Here is a 20425-nt window from a genome sequence, read left to right on the forward strand (position 1 = left end):
TTAGCGGCGAAGAAAACAAAATGCACACTAGTGGGACTAACCCATGTTTAGTGGCAATGGAACATAAAATGCACGTTAGTGGGACTGACCCATGTTTAACGGCAATGAGAATGAAACGCGCGCTAGTGGGACTGACCCATGTTTAGCGGCAAAGAAAACAAAATGCACACTAGTGGGACTAACCCATGTTTAGTGGCAAAATACAAGAAATGCACGTTAGTGGGACTGACCCATGTTTAACGGCAATGAGAAGAAACGCGCGCTAGTGGGACTGACCCATGTTTAGCGGCGAAGAAAGCAAAATGCACACTAGTGGGACTAACCCATGTTTAGTGGCAAAATACAAGAAATGCACGTTAGTGGGACTGACCCATGTTTAACGGCAATGAGAAAGAAACGCGCGCTAGTGGAAAACAAAATGCACACTAGTGGGACTAACCCATGTTTAGTGGCAATGGAACATAAAATGCACGTTAGTGGGACTGACCCATGTTTAACGGCAATGAGAATGAAACGCGCGCTAGTGGGACTGACCCATGTTTAGCGGCGAAGAAAACAAAATGCACACTAGTGGGACTAACCCATGTTTAGTGGCAAAATACAAGAAATGTAAGACGGGATACTCCGTATACTCACCTAAAGACCAACCAAATTTTTGCCCCAGTAGGAATTAGGTTTTGCCTTTGAACCAATAGTTGATTCTGCTTTGCCATGTTGTTGCACCATTTGATCAAACTGGCTTGCGACGTATTTCAGTACACCTTTACTCATTTGGAGAACACCTTTTGATACCGACTTCAGTGCGAGGTGTAATTGCTTTTATCCATGCATGGAACTTTTCTGCAAAAGAGAAAATACAAAGAAATTGTCCTCATCATTTGATCCGTTCGCCTTTGAGGATCGTGTAAACATGAGTTTTTCTCCTTTTCCTTCCATTTTCGCCAATTTTGGCTGCGGCATCTGATTGAGTTAGATTTCTCATTCCAAAACTTTTCCGAATTCTCAAACTGACCAGGCATGTGTTTTGCCATACTGTGAAGGCTGCGTGGCTGGCTTTGCTGAATCTCAACCGTTTCCAAAGGACGACTGAATCCAAGCATTCCTTTGAAATAAACTCCGGGGATTGTTATTTACCAAAATTCAAGAAGTTAAAATAAAATGAGGTATGCAATAAAAATTCACATGCTATGAAGGGATGAATATGCACGAGAATGCAAAACATAACCATCTGTGCCTACATAATGCCATAAATGCAGGCGCTTTGGAAGAAATGAGTTTCCTAAAAATGTACTTACGAAAGAATATTTAATTTACAAAATGACACAATTTTCGGCCCACAGACGTCACGTTTAATCCCCTGGATATCTTTGTTCTGGAATTCAACACTGGCAGAAGTATTCCAAATGAAGGGAGATCCAAACGAACCAAGTCACCAGCTATTCCTCTTCGTGCTTACAAAACTCACCTTGGCGCCCTTTTGGGTTTTCACCAAGGTTGCCCCCACCCCTTTTCTTTTGTTTTTGTTTTTGTTTTTGTTTTTCTCTCTTTTTTTTTTCTTTTCTTTTTTTTCGAGGTGCCCTTTCGGGTTTTCACCTAAGGAACAATGGAAAAAACTCAACCATAATCGACTCAGGAGTATGAACTGAAGATTGCTGACATCAGTAAAATGCGCTTCCCTGGTAAGATTAGGCGAAGGCATTATGGACATCACTTGCCAGCTGATTAGCAAATTTCCCAATAGAAATGCAGCAAGTGACGAAAGCCAGGACTTTGGGCTTTTGAAATGAAGTCAGGTGGGGTGTTTGAAAAAAGTTGAGGCTTGAAAGCTAATTTTGATGAGAGGGGTGTGAAATAGCCTGAGATTGCATCATTTTGAAATTATTTCCAATTTTGAACGAAACTGAGGAAAATTTTGCCCCAGTTTGGATTTTTTTCGTTGATTTTCTCTTACTTTGCATTTTTCTAAAAACTAAATTCATTCTTTTCAAAGATAAATTGCAGTGTGGGGTTTTTCTTTCCTTTCTTCATTTTCAAAATGAATTTGCCCCAGTGTGGGGTTTGCAGTTCTTTGCATTTAGCTCAAAGGGGATGACTAGGGATGAAATGTTTTGATTGGAAAGGAAGATGGCCTGACTTGTGCCTCGACCCTTGCGCGATTTCCAAAAAGAAATTTGCATAATCAAATAAAGAACATCTTACACATGTCCGAGTTGATAGGTTGAGGGAATGTCTGTCCATCCATTTCTCCTTTGAACACCCAATAAGCCTTGTTAATTTGAAGCAAATTTGCCTTCGACTTCGTCTTTCATCGCTTTAGCACTTTGTTTCCTTTTCAGAAGATCGGTGGCGGACATAGGTCATGCTTATGACATTCAGCTGTTTTTCATCAATCATTGGTAACCCTACTCTGACCAATCAGCTTCGAGCTTGGCAGGGGAGGAATTTTTATCAATGAAGGGATCTTGGCCTTTTCCATGAAGGTTTTTCCAAGGGATGGATTTTCAATGGAGAGATTTCAATGAAGCAAGTTTTATAAAGGATTTCTGTATGAAGGGATTTTCAATGAAGGTTTTTCAAGGAAGGGAGTTTTAATGCAGGGATTTTTAAATGAAGGGATTTTCAATGTGCGGCTTCATCGAATTCCAGAACAGTGATATTCAGAGGGTCAAATAATTTCAACTTTGGCCATCTTAAAAGAATCAAGACGATAATCAAATCAAGCAAATTATGCATTTCATGCAACTCCAAATCAAAGTGGAAACAAGATAACTCAATTGCAAAAGATGCTTTCATTAAACTATTCACATATGCAAAAAACAGCTTTTGTGAAATTTAGTAAATAACAACCCCTAGATTTACCAAAATTTCCCTCGAGAGGGAAAATACTCGGCCAACCATAATTACAACGTGCCTTCAAGATTCTCAGATTTCGTCACTGGAGGTGGATGCCTCTAAAGTGTCTTCATGTTTGGGAAAGGGGTTTGTGCTTACACTTGGTCCTTGTCCACCCTTTCCTCTTAGCACTATTTCTCCAGCCTCGATCATGTCTTGGATCTGGTGCCTAAGTACTTTGCAATTGGCGGTTGAATGGCCAGGTGCTTCTGAATGATAAGCGCAAGTGTACTGTGGATTGTATCCGCCAGGGATGCCATGAGGGTAAGGCGGAGGGGGAATGACGTCGATTTTACCAGCGGCTTTTAATTGTTCATACAATTGGTCCAGAGGCCTGCCAAGATTAGTAAAAATGCGATGGCGATTTTGCCTTTGAGGTTCAGTGGGTTGAGGGTAGTTGTAGGTGAGTCCATTTGGTGGAGGAAGTTGTTGATTGTAAGGGGGTCGGGGTCGTATTTGTTGAAAATTAGGTTGAGTTATTTGAAAAGGGACTACAGGTGGATTAGGATAGCTTGGGCGAGGTCGAGGGTGGTGGATATTGGCGTGATAAACAGGATGAGAGTTTGGATAATGAGGGTAAGGGTTGGAGTAGGTAGGGTATCGTCGAAATCTGGGTTTTGGGGTAGGGTTTTGATCCCAAACAAAAGCAGTTTCCCCCTCTTGCTTCTTGAATTGTTGCTTCTTCCCATTACTACTTTGGCTTTGCAAAACTTCCACTTGAGTTTTCAGGGCAGACACATTAACAATCTTTCCAGCCTTCACGAAGTCATCATATTCTTCCAGTTTATTGACAATAGCAGCAAATGAGCATCCAGTCATGCGGAAAATTTCTTCAAAGTGCGGCGGATCATGTGCCTTAATGAAAGTGCGAATGATTTCGTCTTCAGTCATCGGTGGCTCGACTTTTGCAGCTATCTTCCTCCACCTCTTGGCATAAGTCTTGTGATCCTCGGAGGGTTTTCTTTTTGTTCCTTCCAACGTGGTTCGTGTCGGAGCCAACTCGCAGTTATACTCATATTGCCTTACAAAAGCGTTGGACAAATCAAACCAGGTCTTCGCTTCTTCGGGTTTCAGCTTGGAATACCAGTCGAGTGCATCCCCCTCCAGACTTTCTGGGAATAGCCTCAAAGGCAGATTTTCATCATCTGTTGGCCTACCCAACTTGTTGGCGAACAATCTGAGGTGTGTCTTGGGATTGCCCGTGCCATCGTATTTATTAAACTTCGGAGTTTTGAACCCCTCAGGTAACTGCACATTCGGGAAAAGGCAAAGCTCGTCGTAATCCAGAACTCCTTGCTTGTTTAACCCTTGACTTTTCTTCATAAATTCATCAAAGCGGTCAAGGCGCTTAAGCAGCTTCACATCAACGGGAGCAGAAGATTCCCCCATTTCTGCCTTGGTTTGAATAATATGGTCTGGTAGGAATGGCTCAGCGGCAGTGTGATAAAAAGTATGAGGCTCGGGGGGTATGTTTGAAGTGGTTTGGGGTTGTGGGCCTTGCATGTGAGTAGGAAAAAATGAAGGATTAGGAGGGTAAGTGTATGGCAGATTTATGGTGGGATAGGTGAAAGTTCCTTCGGGTGGAATGATGAAGGGTGGAGTAAAAGTAGTTTGGGTCGTGGCTATGCCAAACGATTCTGGCTCCGGCTGACTGTCGGGTTCAGGCTCAGGCTGAACTCCACTACTGATAAGCTCATCGATTAATTTCTTTTGGACGGCCATTTCAGTTGCCATTTCACCAAACTTTGTAAGCATCTCGGTCAGTTGGACCCCCAAACTTGCAGTCTTAGGTTGAGCTGTAGTAGCAGACCTATCCGACTGTTCCGGTTGTGAACTCATGTTTACACGATTCCTCTGGGCTTGACTGCGGGATCGCGTTATGATGGGGCTTCGACGAGAAGCTATGTTTAAAATTACCTGAAAATTTTGAAAGATTGCCTTTAGATTTAGCCGTCGCTTAATTATTCCAAAGAAAATAAAGAAAAGGAAAAGAAAAAGGCAAGAGTTAGTAGATATCCAGAAAACTCGGATGCATGTCCTATGTGGGAACCCTTTTATGCCAAGGGTAGGCCTAGCATGAAAATGCAATCCTCCAGAGCAGGCACTATACAATACCTGATGGATCCAATCAGCTTATGGAGTGAAAATAATTTTGAAAAATTTGGCCCATTGGAATAAGAAGAGACGTTTGTCAAAATGAGGATCTCGTCCGAAGGGATTGATTACCTTTGATTTGCAAAACGCATGGGTTTGACCTTGACGAACTTCCTATTCAAAGAGATTGGAATTCGTTGATAAAATTTCTCAGTGAATTACGGGTCAAAACCCCAATTGATCAAGTGATTGCAATGGACGGTTTTCTTCAAAATTGACTAGATTTCCCAATTTGGAATTTGACAATGAAACCCCAATAGGGCAAATGGATTGAATGAAGTTGACAATTTATTTAAAATCGACCAAATTACCCTAAAAAGGGAAACATGTCAAATGAATTGAATGAAATTTATCCAAAATTAATCAGATCTCCCTAAAAAGGGTAAATTGATCAAACAGATTGAACGAAACTTGATTTATTCAAAATCGGCTCGGTTGCCCTAAAAATGGGTAAATTGGGCAAAAGACCCTAAAAAGGGTAATTTGGTCAATTGAATTGACAATTTATTCAAAAGCGACCGAATGACCCTAAAAAGGGTAAATTGGTCAAAAGATTTGATGATTTATTCAAAATCGACCGAATGACCCTAAAAAGGGTAAATTGGTCAAATGAATTGATGATTTATTCAAAAATCGACCGGATGACCCTAAAAAGGGTAAATTGGTCAAAGGAATGGTTTATTTAAAATCGATCATGAATTGACAAAATGGATTGATCGAATCGGCCGGCCATTGGTGGTTTCAGAAAATCAGTCTATGAGCCTTCTAAAAATCAAATTTTGGCCTCAATTTATTTATCATCTCAATAGGAGGAATCATTTGTGAATTTCTTCAAATTAATGTCCTTCACGCAAGGGATTTTTACCAATTTTTGATAAAATGGCCAAAAAGTAATTATCAGATGCTCATATTCCAAAGATCACTCTATAAAAATGATCAGATCCTACCTTACCTTGTGCACTACCCCTTTGGATGGTACAAAATGTAAACGTGCAAGTCTCACTGGATTAAGTATCCGAGACACAAGGTGGCTTATTCCTAAACACGGGATTCCCTATGTGGCATTCCCTTTCTATGGTTTATGCATGATGCCATTTATTAAAGCAGTAAAATATGCAATTCGAAATGAAACGTGACCTAAGGAACCCTTTATTTGCCGGGGTAAGCCTAAAATGGTATGACATTATTAATTTATGAACAAGATATGCCACAATTTTTAAACGTGCAATAGCCTATCTACAAGGGCAGGTCCTAAAAGAAGGTCATGCCAGACCTCTTATGTCCTAACGTTTGTGAATGCAAAAGACAAGAGACAAGAAAACGTGAGTTTAACACATAATCACATAACACATTGGACAATTAGATAATATAAAAGGCAATAAAGATAAATAAGGAAAGAGGGTTGGGACCCCTCCCCTCGTGAATAGTGTCCCTAGTTTAGGATAAGGCCGACTCTACCCTAGGCAATCTAATATGGATGCATGAGGTTGGCGTTCGCTAATGCATCTAGACTCGATAAGCTCAGGTCCCCGAGCCTTCAGACTTAGAAACCAAGGGTCATCAATCCCAAGATTCTTTGTCAGTGTCTCGAGCGATTCCCCAAACACCGCTACGCACACATCGTGTCACGGCTACGTGTTTGAGTGAATCTCTCAAAACCTCAATCTTCGACCAAAAGCTAAAGGCTATCAACCAATAGCTTTAAGCGGAAGATTGAGTGACCCATTGGAACATGCTACACACACATCGTGTCGTGATCACATGTCCAAGTGAGTCACCTAATCCTAATAGGGTGGAGTGGCGTGACAAGCCACTAAAGAAAAATAAAAGGGATAAAAGAAGTAAAGCGTATGCTCGTATGCTAGTGCTTGTTTGGAGGGGAAGGGTCAAGAACCAACGCGAGGCTCTAGGGTGACCCATACCTCCCAAAATGCAATGCAAGCGCGAGATAACAAGTAAACATTCATTCAAACATACATTCGTGAGTCGAGGGATTGGTTTGATTACGTACATAAGACAAAAGGTCCTAAAAATGAAAAATGCAATCCTAATATCCAAATGCAATGCATAAAAAGGGTAGAAAAAGGAAACGAATGGCTAAGTCAAATGCTTGGACCCACTTAGGAAGTCCCCAGTGGAGTCGCCAACTGTCGCGCCCCACTTTTCGATGTAAAAAAATAAATAATTGGTTTTGTGAATTTTATTGATTTGGGAAAAATGAATTTTGTTGATAAAAACAAAAATGGGTCTAAATGGGACTTTTGAAAATGCGACGATTTGACCCAAGAAAAATAGTTCAAAAAGGGTTTTTATATGAAAAATGGAGTCGCCACTTGGTATAGAGTTAGGGTGTACCAAGTCACCCAAAAAATGAAATTTTTAAAGAAAAAAGTAAGAAAACCCTTTTTAAACGACTCCTAGTCCACGTAAAACAAAGAAAAAGGTTCGGGAGTCACATTTGACGAAGGGGAAGGCAAGGATAAAAATCCAAGGCACCCCTTCGACCTAGCCAAGGCTAGTTGCTTGATTTAACCCTTATTTTCCTAATTTTTCTACCCAAAGTATGTATGCAAATTGGATATGACTAATGGATGAGAAATGCAAACTTAAGTCTAGAAATGTCTCTGATGAGGCTTTTGATCCCATTCACATGAATTGTGAAGGTCAATAAGGAAAGACCTCATAGAAAATCATGAACGATGCAAATGAGGACTCAAATGAGAGTGTAAGTGTGCAAAGTGTAGAAAAAAGGTGCATGTGTGCAATTTGAAAGTATTTGTGTGCAAATGAATGAAAATATGAATGCTCGTGTGCAAGTGAATGAAAATAGTAAATATATAAGTGAAATAGGTGCAATGTGTGAAGTGAAAAGTAAAGAAAGTGAATAAGTGTGTGAATATGACATGTGGATTTAAAATATATAATTAGTGAGGAAAATAGTGAGAAAATGATATGAAAATGCATGAACTTAGAAGAATGCATCAGGTCGGGTACGGGAATGACCTCTAGTTTTTGTGATTTTAATTTTCCCTTTGATTAGAAGGAAAAACTAGCGTGCTAAGGCTATTTTGAAGCCACACTCGCTCGTTTCCCTTACCCAAGGGGGTTTCTCAGGCAAATGGACCCTATAACTAGCATGAAATGCAAAGGCCTAAAATGAAAGGGAAAAGGTTAGAGGAACATGCCAAATGCCATAAAAACTAAAAAAATGCATGAAATGTAGTGAACATGCAAACATGTACTAACGAGGGGAAATCCCTAAGGGTCTAGCGTTGGACTAGCCCATTCTACGAATTCCGACTAGCATTGGACTAGCGGAAACGTACATTCATCCATCATATTCATTTATAAATATAGAAAGCAAGTAGACATGCAAAAACACTTATAACACGTAGCACATAACACTTAGCATGCTCGACTAGATGCAATAGCTTAATAAAGCAAATTAACACATAGTAACTTAGCATGCAAGACAAATAAGACGATTAAAGCCCTAACTATTACATTTGCTAGCTAAAACAAAGAGGGAAGGGAAAATGGACCAAATTACTTGCTATGCCCTATCTATTACAGGCCAAGAGGTGTACACCCCATAAATGAAAATAGAAGAAAGATTTAAAAATGAAATAAAAGTAAATAAATGAAAGGCATTAATAAACATTTAAGAAAACCAAGTAGGCATGCAATTTTCATTTAGCAAGTTGGACCACATAGGGAGATACACAAAAAAGATAAAAGAAAGTATACCGTCCCCTTTTGTGGTGCTAATAAGTTGGAAAAGGTTCTAAATTGGAGCTACAACCATTAAACAAAGGATTAATGTACCAATTTAATAGTAAATCAAACAACACAAATTCTTCAAAAACAAAAATTAAAGGACCACTAATAACTATGAAATTGAACCATTAGATCCCTATTAAAATCAAGTTTGACCAATTCGCTACTGTGAGTCAAGTATCTTTCTCCACTACACTCAAAGGAAGCAGGTAATAACAGCAAAAGCAAGAGACAAAGTGCAACAAACATCCTTTCGGCAATTCTGCAACCTATTGCTGCAAAGATCACAGGGACCCAATTGATTAGTTTTCTCAAATTTGTGGGTCATAATTGCATAAGGTGACACTTGAGGGGGCCAAAGTACAAATTTTGAAAAACTTTTTCATGCAAAACATGCAAGAACGTGAAACAGGTTCTTCAATGAAGAAGTGTTTCTGCAATCAAGAAATATTACCGCAGGTTACACTTTTTGCAAGCAAACTCCAACTTCAGCACAAGTTTGATCAAAACATTTCAACCAAGACGTCCAAAATCCTTATCCCAGCAACATGCAACATGATTTCAACATCCAAGCAAAGCAAAAACATAGCAGGGAAATTGTTCAAAATGTTAGAAGATGGCTTGGCAGAATTCTAGTTCATTCCTTTTTAGCAATTGTCTGGTCATGGTTCAAATGTTCCAAAACCCAAACATGTAAACCCAAACCAATCTTCCAAATCTTCTTTTTGCAAACAAGGTTAACTAACAAACTGAATGGCCGACACTTTAGTGAGCCAATGCAGGTAAGGAAACAGCAAATAGAATGCGGCAACTTTTTTTGGTTCTGCTGCAAATTTTCATGTGCAAAGTTCTGCATTTCAGCAAAGCAAATGCGTACAACAGCCTTGAAATTACTCCAATCCAACATGGCTAAACACCTATGAACAATGCAACTGATTTAATTAAGCTTCAACAACCGAAAATAAAAACTGCTGCACTTTGCTTTCAACTTAGATTTTCGATTCAAAAACAGCTTTGATTAGATGTTTTCAACTCCAATAAACTTCATTCAGACCAAACAAACAGAAAGACTTGACAACTTTATTCAAACAAACAGAAAAATTAGCAACTTCATTCAAACAGAAAAATTTGCAAAACATCAAAGGTTTGAAACTCCAGCAAACAAATCTCTTGAGCTTAGGCAGTTCGCATGGAAGCTGCACTCAAGCATTTCGAATCACAAACCCATGCTCAAAATCCTGTTAAGCTTCTCATGCATACAAACTACAACTTTCGGTCAAGGCTGGAATTACTATCTAACAAAAACAGCAAAGTTTGGAACCGCAATGTAAGAAAATAGCAAGACACAACCGTAAATTTCTGGTGCAGCAAAAAATGAATATGCATTTTCCAGCAGGCAGTTGGTCTTAAATCCGAATTTACCTCGGTTGAATCATTGTGCTAAGTACCCAAAACTAACATGCAAGGCTACTTAATGAAATCACTATCATAACTAGTTCAAATCAAGTTCGGTCAGCAACTATAATCATCCACAATTCCAGAAATTCTGTTCACCACCCTCGGATGAACTTGCATGTAGCAGTTTTCTGTTTCATATTTTTTCCTTGCTTAGCCGAACTAATGAACTTCATGCAAAGCTTAATCACCTACTTCTTAGCTAGTTAATTACATGCAGGCCTAATTAACTTGTCATTACTAATTAATCAAGATTAAGGCTCCAAAACAGAAAAACTAAACCGAATGAGGCTACATTAGCAAGATAACCTCTCGGCAGTCACTTTCCATCAAAACAAAATTTCCTTAGCTTTTTATTTCTTCATCCGGCTTCATGAAATGATCATGCAAGGCCTTAATCCTAGTAATCATCCAAAATCCAGTTAGTCCAGCTCCATTTCATGCTCAGATTATCACAGGGAATCAGAAATAAAATTGCATTTTCATCTCAGCTCTCGGCTGGAACATCAACATCCAAAACAGAAATTTCTAATGGCTTAATATCATCATCCGACTGCCTAACCTCACATGCATATTACTAGATGACTTAAACTTCTTGGTTTTGATTAGTTAGACACTTAATCCAACTCAGATTGTCGCATAAAGTCAGAAATAAAGACTACGATTCCAAGCAAGCTCCTCGGCAGAAATGTTTTTAACCAAAACAGAAATTTTCCACAGCTTTGGTTTCATCATCTAATTACCCAAATTAACACATGCAAGGTCACGGCTGGCTTAAACTACCTCTGATTATCCATTTTTAGTCCAGAAAATTTACCTCAAAGCAAGCTAAGACCACACACGAAAATCTGAAAAATTTCTGCTCCCTTTCGGCTCTCACGCACGCGACAGGTTTGCTGGTTCTGGTTTGGTGTAGCGGCTTCAACTGGTGGAGGTGGAATGTTGGAGTTGCTGGAAACGGTTGCAGCTGGTTGAAATTTTGCTCACGGTTTCTCTCTGCCTTTCTTCCAGCTCACGGTCAGAACAAAACGGACAGAAGATTTCAACTCGCGTTTCCTCCCTTGCTCTCGGATGCCTCACGATGAAAAAATGAAGTGCAGTGGTTTGCGGTGTAGATGGTTCTTTGGTTTCTCCTTGTCGGTGATACCAAGGCAGGGAAATGTTGTTGTGCGCTCAGCTTAAGACCGAGCTCACACAACAAGCGGCTGCAATACTTCTCCCTCTCGGCTAACCAGAATGCAGCCTGCTAGTCCGTCCTTTTTCTTGCTCAAGCTCGCAACTAAGATGAAGGAAGTTTGGCACTCAAACTCCTCCCCAACTCACGGATGGAATTGTTGCAGAACCGCAGGTCTCACTCTCTTTTCTTTAACTCACGAACAGAAAAAAAACAGAGCAAAGGCTTCGGCTCTCCCTCACTCTCAGTCTCAGCTTGCCGGGTGCAGCTCTCTCACTTTCATGGTCGATGATCACGAGGCAGAGGCTGGAGAGGGAGTGTTTGGTTGCGGACTGGGGTAAGTTGGTGCAGAGAGGAAATGGAAAATGGTGTTGGTTGGAAGATGATTGCAGCTAGTGGAGGTTGAAAAGAAACGAAGGGAACTCACGCACAACTTCTCCCTCTCTTCCTTCGAGCTCACGGACAGAAAACAAGAAAGATTGCAGCTCTCCAGTTTCTTTTTTTCGGATGCAAGGTGCGGCTCCCTCCTTGTCTCTCTGGTCGATGATTCCAATGTGAGGTGGAGTGGTAATGTGGAGAGGAAATGGAGAGAAACCGTGGTGAGGTTGGTGGAGTGTGCGGTGGGGAAATGAAATGTGATCCGGCAGAAAAAATGGAATTGTGATGATTTTTCTTTTTTTTCTTTTCTCTTTTCTCAACTTAATAATTTAACAAAAATAATAGTAAAACTAAATAATAATAAAAACAACAATTTTAATTACAAACACATCAAAATAAACAAACTAAAAATAACAAAATTACCATTTTCGATCTTTTCTTTCATTTTTCATCATTTTTCATCATTTTTTTTCTTCTTTTCTTTTTTTTCAAAATAAATTAACAAAAATAAACCAAAATGCCAAAAATTAAATTTGAACGTATTTTTGTGAACAATTTTCCTTTTTTTCTCTTTTTTCATGATTTTTCTACGCTAAAACTTAAAAATAAAAATAAAAATAAAAACTAGAAACTAAAAAAAAACTAAAAGCAACCACGACAAATGAGAATAAAAAGTAAAAGAAATTACACCAAAAATTTGGTGTCTACACTTAACACTGATATTGCCAAATCTTCCCCGACAATGACGCCAAAAACTTGACGAACGCGGGGTATACATATAACAATTAGCTCGTTTTACAATCAAGTTTTACATTTATAAATCTTAAATACCCCACACATGATTTTTCGCAAGTATACGAGTCACGATTGAGTATAGGGTATTAAGGGTCGAACCGGGAAGATTTTCAATTACCGGTGATTTTTGAACTCCTTTATTATCTAGACTATCACAAGTGCAAGAAATTAACTGTACACTATAAACATGAAGTAAAAATAATAAAAATAACACTAGAAAACTCCTAGAATAAACATGGAATTTCTTACTACTCTTGCAACTGAAGTTACTAGTTAAGTGAATGTTATTATTTTGGTTAGGCGTAATTTCCTAATGAATATGAAACCTACTCTCATAGCGAATCAACTATACTTGTAATTAAGTCATACCTACTCTTGTGGATATGAAATTAGCTACAAGCTCATTTTTTCCTATGAAATTACATGAAACAAGTTATTAAAGCCACAAAGGTGCTCCTCTACTCTCGTGAGTGAACTCCCTAGGTTTATCACTTCCTTGAACTAGTGTTAAATTCCAATTATCATTGCAAACTTAACACTTAAATTATCACAATTAATGGCCAGTTAATCATGATTAGAAAAGCAAATGTGATAAATAACTTGCTCAAAATAATATCATCTAGCCAAGTAAACATCACTAAAAGATATAGAAAGTTCATCCATAACTCTAGGCATAAACTTTAACTAAACATGATAAAAACACAAATCCAAACTTGTATTATAGTTAAACATGAACTTAAATACAAAAGAAAAAGTGATAGGAGAGAAGTCACCCTTGTCAAATGAGTTCTAACTCTCTATATCTGCTCTTCAAATTTTCATCCAAATCTAACTACAAATACAAGAAGGATAAACTACTCTAACTATACTATACTACCCTAACTAATAAACTAAGGAAATTCTAGTGAAGACTACACTTTTGTGGAGTTTCTCTAGCTTTCCATAGTTGTTAAAATGTCTCCAAAGGCTGCTATTTATAGAGGAATTCCATGCAAAAGACAAAGTGGTAAATCATGTTAAGATTCCTCTTGAGCCCATAAACAAGCTAGATTTGAGTTGTAAAGCTTCTTTTGTAACTGTCTAGGGTTGTTTCCACTGATATTCTTGCAGGAAAATTGGTCAAAAAGCTTGTATGAACAAAACACAAGTTGCAACCGAAATTGAGGAATACGCGACTTCAAGCCACGTATTCAAGGGTCACTTTTTCACTTTTTTGAATTTGGCATCATTTCAACTGCTATTTTCTTGATGATGGAGGTCGAACTAACTCTTGTGCAAAACATGAAAGTTGTAGAATTTTGAGTTAGCTTTCCAATGTTTTAAGAATCCTCTAATTTGGTGCTCTGTAGACTGATAAATGACCAAAATACCCTTGACTGATCAGAGCTCTATTTCAGCTTTCGACAATGAAAATGTACTTCAATATTTTGACTTTTTGACAAGAAAAACAACTGAACTGGACTTTGATGCCTTCATATCAAATATAGATCTATCTCTTAGCATACTTGTAACGCAAGATATAGCTAAAATACGGCAAGGTGTCAAAGCTGGAAAACTTGCATTTCTTTTGTCCTTGCTTGCATTTCATCTTTGCACTTCATGTCTTCTTTAAACTATTTCAAATCATCAATAACCATCCAAATATGTTATCAATTTACTCCCTTTGGTGATTGAATCATTAAACCTACAAAAACATGAAGTTTTCACCATTAAAATCCATAGAAATGCAATTTTTACCAATTAAACCACAAAAATGTATATTTTCAATAAAATCCTTGTTAATTACGTATAAAAGTGACTAAAATACACCAAAAGTAACTAATAAAACACACTAAAAAATGCATAAAATATATACTTATCATTTGGTCCAAGATCTCATGTTGAGTTAGATCTGAATTAGATGGTTAGGCCCATAATTAGTTAGTCGTTTTGTTAGTTAGTTAGTAGGTTAAGTTCGGCCAGCTTAAGGCCTTATTAGGCCCGAAATTAGTCTTTAGTAGTTAGTGTAGTTGGGTCAAGTCGTGGTTCAACCCATCTTGGGAGTTGGTAGGTTATTTATATTTGTATTTTTCTTTCATTTTGGGGAAGGAGGGTTTGGTGAATTTTCCAGCGAAGTACTGCTAGGGAAACCTCTTTTTCATGGCTTGCAAAAGCTAGCTTGAGACTTATCGATTGAGAAATGCACTCAATCATAGCGTCTTTCTACTGTTGATTCGATACTCGAGCGGTTTCTTGTGTTGTTCTTAACTCTGCCTTTCCAACGTGTTACCAATCAATCTTCTAGATCCTGGTCTCGTATAGAGTCCATATCACTCTTTCTTTTCAAGTGTTAGGTTTGTCAAAATTGATGTGGATGAGATAAAACTAGCTAAGAACAAAACTAAGTGTTAAACTTTTTTAATCTTGTAATGAGCTGTAGTATAAGGATGGAAATTATCTATTTGACATTAAAAAAAGTTTTTGCTCTCATTTGTTATGTTGATGTTGAATAATAAAAAGTAATATTTTATAACTTCAACTTTGGATGGTTTCTTATTATGTTATTCAGTTAGCCTTTTTTGACATTTCCTTTTATGTTCTTGATTAACATATGTACAAGAAATACTATATGCACTTAAAAATTAACTTTATTTTTGTGTAGGGTATAAAAAGATTTGTTTATGGGTAATTCTACTTCAACTGATATAATACTTACTTCATTCATGTTTTTAGTGCCTCTATTTAAAATTTTTTACATAATTTTTAAGCAAAATACAATAAGATTGAGAAAGCAGAAAGTATTAACGTGAGGTCTTTCATCCCCTAGTGTTCCAAAGAAAGTAAGGAGCTTAAAATGTATTATACCGTATCACTAAAAACATCATGCCATATACTATCATGGTCTAGCATAGATCTTTAACGATACCACATAAAGTGAGAATTAAAATTTGGCATGCAGGTACAGAAAACCATATACAGAAAATTAACCATGATAGTATAATTTTGTACTAAAGAGTATTGTACAACTAATGACCCATGCTATTTTTTCCTTTTCGTGATCCATCTAATTAGCCCATGGTCATAGAAGTTTTACCTTATATGTGTTTTTCGATTTATTTAACATGTATAGAAAAGTAATATGCATGCTCCTCATAAGAAGATGAAGAAGAATCCTGACTATGTATGCAAATTTTAGCATTCTATCGACGGTCTTAAACAAGCTCCGCATACTTGGTTTCACCATTTCTGTTCTTATCGTCTTCGTCATGGTTTCACTTGTAGTCCTACTGATACCTTGAAAATGAACAGATTTGGGTCCCCACCTTTGAAACTTGTAGTAAGAAGTTTTAGACTCTGTTTTTCTATTCTGCATTTGCAAGGTCTTGACCATGTCATAGATGGCTGGCTAATTAGAAACTTCGAAAACATCATACTTTACTTTCAAGCCTTTCGGATTGCATATATATATATTGGTCAAACTGTCCTTATTATGATTAGGATGGTTTTTTTTTTGGTCAAACTGTCATCATTCTCCATTTTTCTTCCATTTGACTTGTCAGTCCGTTTATCCGTATGATAGATAGGAATTAATAGTTAGATTTTTTGTATAAGACAAAAGGTACCTTTTATTTTTTTCCTTGATTCTAGGTAATACATGCTTGAGTTGATTGCTTTCTATACACGACCAGCTTTCTATTAACTGAATTCGATGAAACTTGCCAGATATGGTACATCCGTGAATGACTCCTTTTATGGGTAAATAATTTCATATGAGTATTGATGAAATTACAGGTGTATATAGTGTTTTATTCATATGAGTGTTGATGTAATTACAGGTGTATATTGCGTTTTGTGGTAATATATTTATAGCTTGTCGATTTGCCTCACCATATAAGTTTAACGCCATTGATAGTTTCATCTTCCCACGGTTCAACTAAGTAAACCGTGGTAGAAACGTGGTAAGGGTAGAAAAAGTACCTTTACTGAGATAAGAGATTTGGGATCATTGTTGGTATGGAAAGATGATTGTTGGAAAGAATAGCGTGTGCTATGGGAGGAAAATTACAGGATGAATTTTGCTGCCTAGAATATTGACAATCAGTTCTTAATGAATTGTAACTAACACCTAGTTTTGGAACTTGCAAAGAACAGACATCCTACCCAAGAAAAATTAATCACAAACTAATACTTAATAGAAAGGAAGGGAATCAATTAACTCAAAGACAATACATACCGTTGGTTTTGGGCTAAAATAATTATATAAGTAACAATAATTTCTCTAATTAAACTTAACAAGAAAATTCACAAAATTATCATACCCCAATATTGCATAAAAAATACAAATAATTTGTAGCATTAATATTTGTTTGGTATCATTTGAGGCACAAGATAGGTTGTTCTCTTTAGAATAATTCATGTCTCTACGAAATATCCTCTAGTATAATAGGTCTTAGCACGATGAAGTGCATTTTAATTTAAGGGAAAAGTAAGCCAATGCAAGAAATACAATACGATTATCATTTGACATAATGTTGGATCTGGTGATCCTACATTTCAGCATTTCTGTTTTATTCTTCATTCATTTACATATACGGAAGAAGTAGTCTTCCAGGGCTGGGTGAAAAGCTGAAAGCAGATTACATGTTTTACGGCAAGCAAGCACCAGTACAGCAGCTTCTTAGTTATCAATCTTGAAATGACAAACATCAATTTTCTTCAATTTGCCGCGTGCTGCGAAAAACTTTCCGCTGTTGTAGGCCTTATACTTGCGAGGATTTTGCTCGTTGATCAGTTCCTCCAGGGGCTCAACCCAAGTATAATGTGCTGGGTTGAGGAAGAATGCAATGGAAAACCTTTCCTTCTCAGAATTCACACTCACCCTGTGTTCCACACTCCCATATTTGTCATTGCTCCACACCTGCACACAGTCCGACAAAATAATCAGCTGAATTATTAGTATGACCAGCCTTTGATTCCATATTTTCTGATATTGGTACCTGGATAATGTCAGCAATATTGATGATATAAGCATTAGGAGTTGGTTTCACAAGAATCCACTGTCCGTCAGTTTTCCTCTTTACTTCAAGTCCTTCAACATCATCTTGAGCAAGAACGGTCAAAGCCACAGCATCCTGATGCTGACCAACCCCCAAAGCCAAATCAGGGCTAGGACAAGGTGGATAGTGATTGACCCTGATAAGGGTCGTTTGATCCTCAAAGAAGCCGTGAAACCTATTCTTTGGCAACCCCAAACTCAGAGCTATGAGCTCCATTAACTTGAAAGCCAGTTTTTCCACTTCACGAGCAAACTCATCACAAACTTCCCTGCAAGAAATTCAAATTAGTTTTGCAAGAATAGTTGTTAGGTGACAAAAATCTAAAAGAGTGGAAAAGTATCTGCAAATCAAGAGTGGAAATACCTAAAAAGATAATGAGAGATTTTTTTAAAAAAAATTAGTGATTGAGAGTGGTCCGTAACTCTCAAAATCAAGCGCCTGTCGTCTTTATGCTTTCCTTCCTCCCACAAGGCCAAAAAGTGCACGTATACAATTTAATTTCTAAAGCTCAGATGCGAGAAACCAAATTTTACCTAAACTCTGGAGGATTTTGCGGCCACTGATTAGTCAATTCCCTGACTTCTTCATCATCAGGTTCATCTGAAGCAGCAACAAGTGTAGGTTTCTTCAAAACAAAATCAAACACTTCTTTCCAATCTCTAACATTTTTTGTATTCTCGGCGTCTACGTATCCCAACAGGCCAGCTCCGGTCCTCCGCACCTTTAACTTCTCCTCCTTGGGTAAAGCAAAGAATTTTCTTGATCCCAATTCGATCTTTTCTTGACATTCCAATGGAACACCATGATTGATGACTTGGAAAAAACCCCATTTCTGGGATGCATCACCTATCTCAGAGACTAGGCGTGCTAAGTCAGCATCAGTGTGAGGAGAGTTTAGGACAGAGAGATCAATCAGAGGGATGCCTTCATCTTCAATTCTTGTTGGTTTAGGCCTGTGCTCAAGAGCTTGCACAAAAGCAGAGTCAACTGCAGACTCTCCCATCGCTTGGATTGTTTTGGAACTTTTGCTGCTAAAGTCTGAAGGTCTAAGAGTGAAGTAGGGTAAGATTGGTTAACTCCTTGGACTGCTCAATGGCTTTATAACCTGTTGTGCGATACATTGACGATGAACAGATTTGGGTCCCATCTTTGAAACTTGTGGTAAGAAGTTTTAGGCTTTTACCATTTCATAGACGGCTGGTTACTTAGACACTTCGAAAACATCACACTTTACATCCAAGTCTTTTGTCATGGACAGATTTGGGTCCTATCTTTGAAACTTGTAGCAAGAAGTTTTAGACTTTTAGTTACCATTTCACAGATGGCTGGCTAATTAGAAACTTCGAAAACATCACACTTTACATTCAAGCCTTTAGTCATGGATTACATATTATTATGTTTTTTTTTTGTCAAACTATCCTTATTATGATTAGGGTGGTTTTACACTAAAAATTGGATGTAATGGCTTAGGTGCATGTTTTCTTGACATTCTTCTTATATATAAAGGAGTTCGGTTTCAAGTCGCTGTTCTGATTTTTTTCTGCCCCTTTAGAGGTAAAGTGGTAATTTTGTAGCAGTTGTGTACGTGTTTGCCGCATAAGGTACAAGTGATTTAAGCTCAACTAAATTACTATGGTGTCCCATTTTAGTTTTAAAATCGTGTTAAGAGATGCTCATTGAAGGCTAGCTAGATGCTACATGAAATTACTTAGCTCATTGAATGCTAAGAGATTATCTAAAGCTGCTCAGGTTTTTTTGGTAATTTACTCCTTCCTCTATTAATGAATGAATTTCATCAGTTTTAGAATAGCCGTTACTCCATTAGTTAATCAAGCCATTGAACGATTGATCTTTCTGCTTCTTCCTTTTTTTTCTTTCTATTTTCCCTTTGTTTTTTAATATTACTTTTTGGCTTTCGGCATTGGGTCATTTTTGCTATGGTTGTTTGATTAGTTATGTTTATTTTCTTCTCTTGCTCTCTTTGGATTTGCTTCATATGTTTTTCTTTAAAATTATTTGATGTTGTTTAAATCATGTGAGTACAATAGAAATTTCATTTTAAATTTGATGGTTCTTTTTATTGTTAGAAAATAATCTCTGGGAATAAGTCTACTGGTAAGCTGCTGCTGCCCAATTCAATCTAACCTATTAATCTCTTCACCCTACTTAGTACAAATAAAAACTCAAACAATCATTTTTGTTCTATTTTAAAACTACTAATTTTTTTTCCTTTATGATTTTTTTAATTGCATAGGGATTATGAGTCTTCTCTAATTGTCCCACCTATGGATTTGTTCTACTGTCTTTGCTATGGCTTTTGATTTTATGTTCAAGGTAAAATTATGCATACAACCTATTTTGACTATATGTTTTTTCAGGAATTTTAATTTGCTTAGAGTAATTTCTACCAATCTAAGTTTGGTTATGATATAAAGAAGTGACCACTGACAAAGCATTTGAGTCAGGGCACCTATAATTGCTTACTATGTGCGTGCGCATTGAATGTCTCATACTCCCAAAAGAAACTAGTCTATGTATGATTGAGTTTATTGTGGATTATCAAGAAAAGAAAAGGACAATGATGAATTAGTTGGATTTGCGTATAGAAACTGAAGGTTTTTTTTTTTTTGGTGAATCTGATTTTAGGATGATCAATTTAATTATGTTTCCATGAAATATAAATTTTCCTTTAAAGAAAGTTAATTTGTGCTTAAGAGGAAAAAAAACTTGTGCTTGGGCAGCTTTTTTATTTTGTGGAGCACTA

The 20425-nt window shown here is 37.4% G+C and overlaps 1 protein-coding gene across 1 annotated transcript; it reads right to left on the reverse strand.

Annotated features, from left to right (window-relative positions):
• Positions 1–17099: 17099 nt before the first annotated feature.
• Positions 17100–18717, reverse strand: LOC113749732 (probable 2-oxoglutarate-dependent dioxygenase At5g05600). Its single transcript, XM_027293560.1, has 3 exons — positions 18195–18717; positions 17602–17929; positions 17100–17522 (listed from the first exon to the last, which is right to left on the reverse strand). Exons 1-3 carry the CDS (start codon positions 18662–18664, stop codon positions 17283–17285), a joined length of 1038 nt encoding a protein of 345 aa, XP_027149361.1. The 5' UTR covers positions 18665–18717; the 3' UTR covers positions 17100–17282.
• Between the last annotated feature and the right edge of the window lie 1708 nt (positions 18718–20425).

Source organism: Coffea eugenioides, chromosome 10 (assembly GCF_003713205.1).
Source record: "Coffea eugenioides isolate CCC68of chromosome 10, Ceug_1.0, whole genome shotgun sequence".
NCBI classification, from domain to species: Eukaryota; Viridiplantae; Streptophyta; class Magnoliopsida; order Gentianales; family Rubiaceae; genus Coffea; species Coffea eugenioides.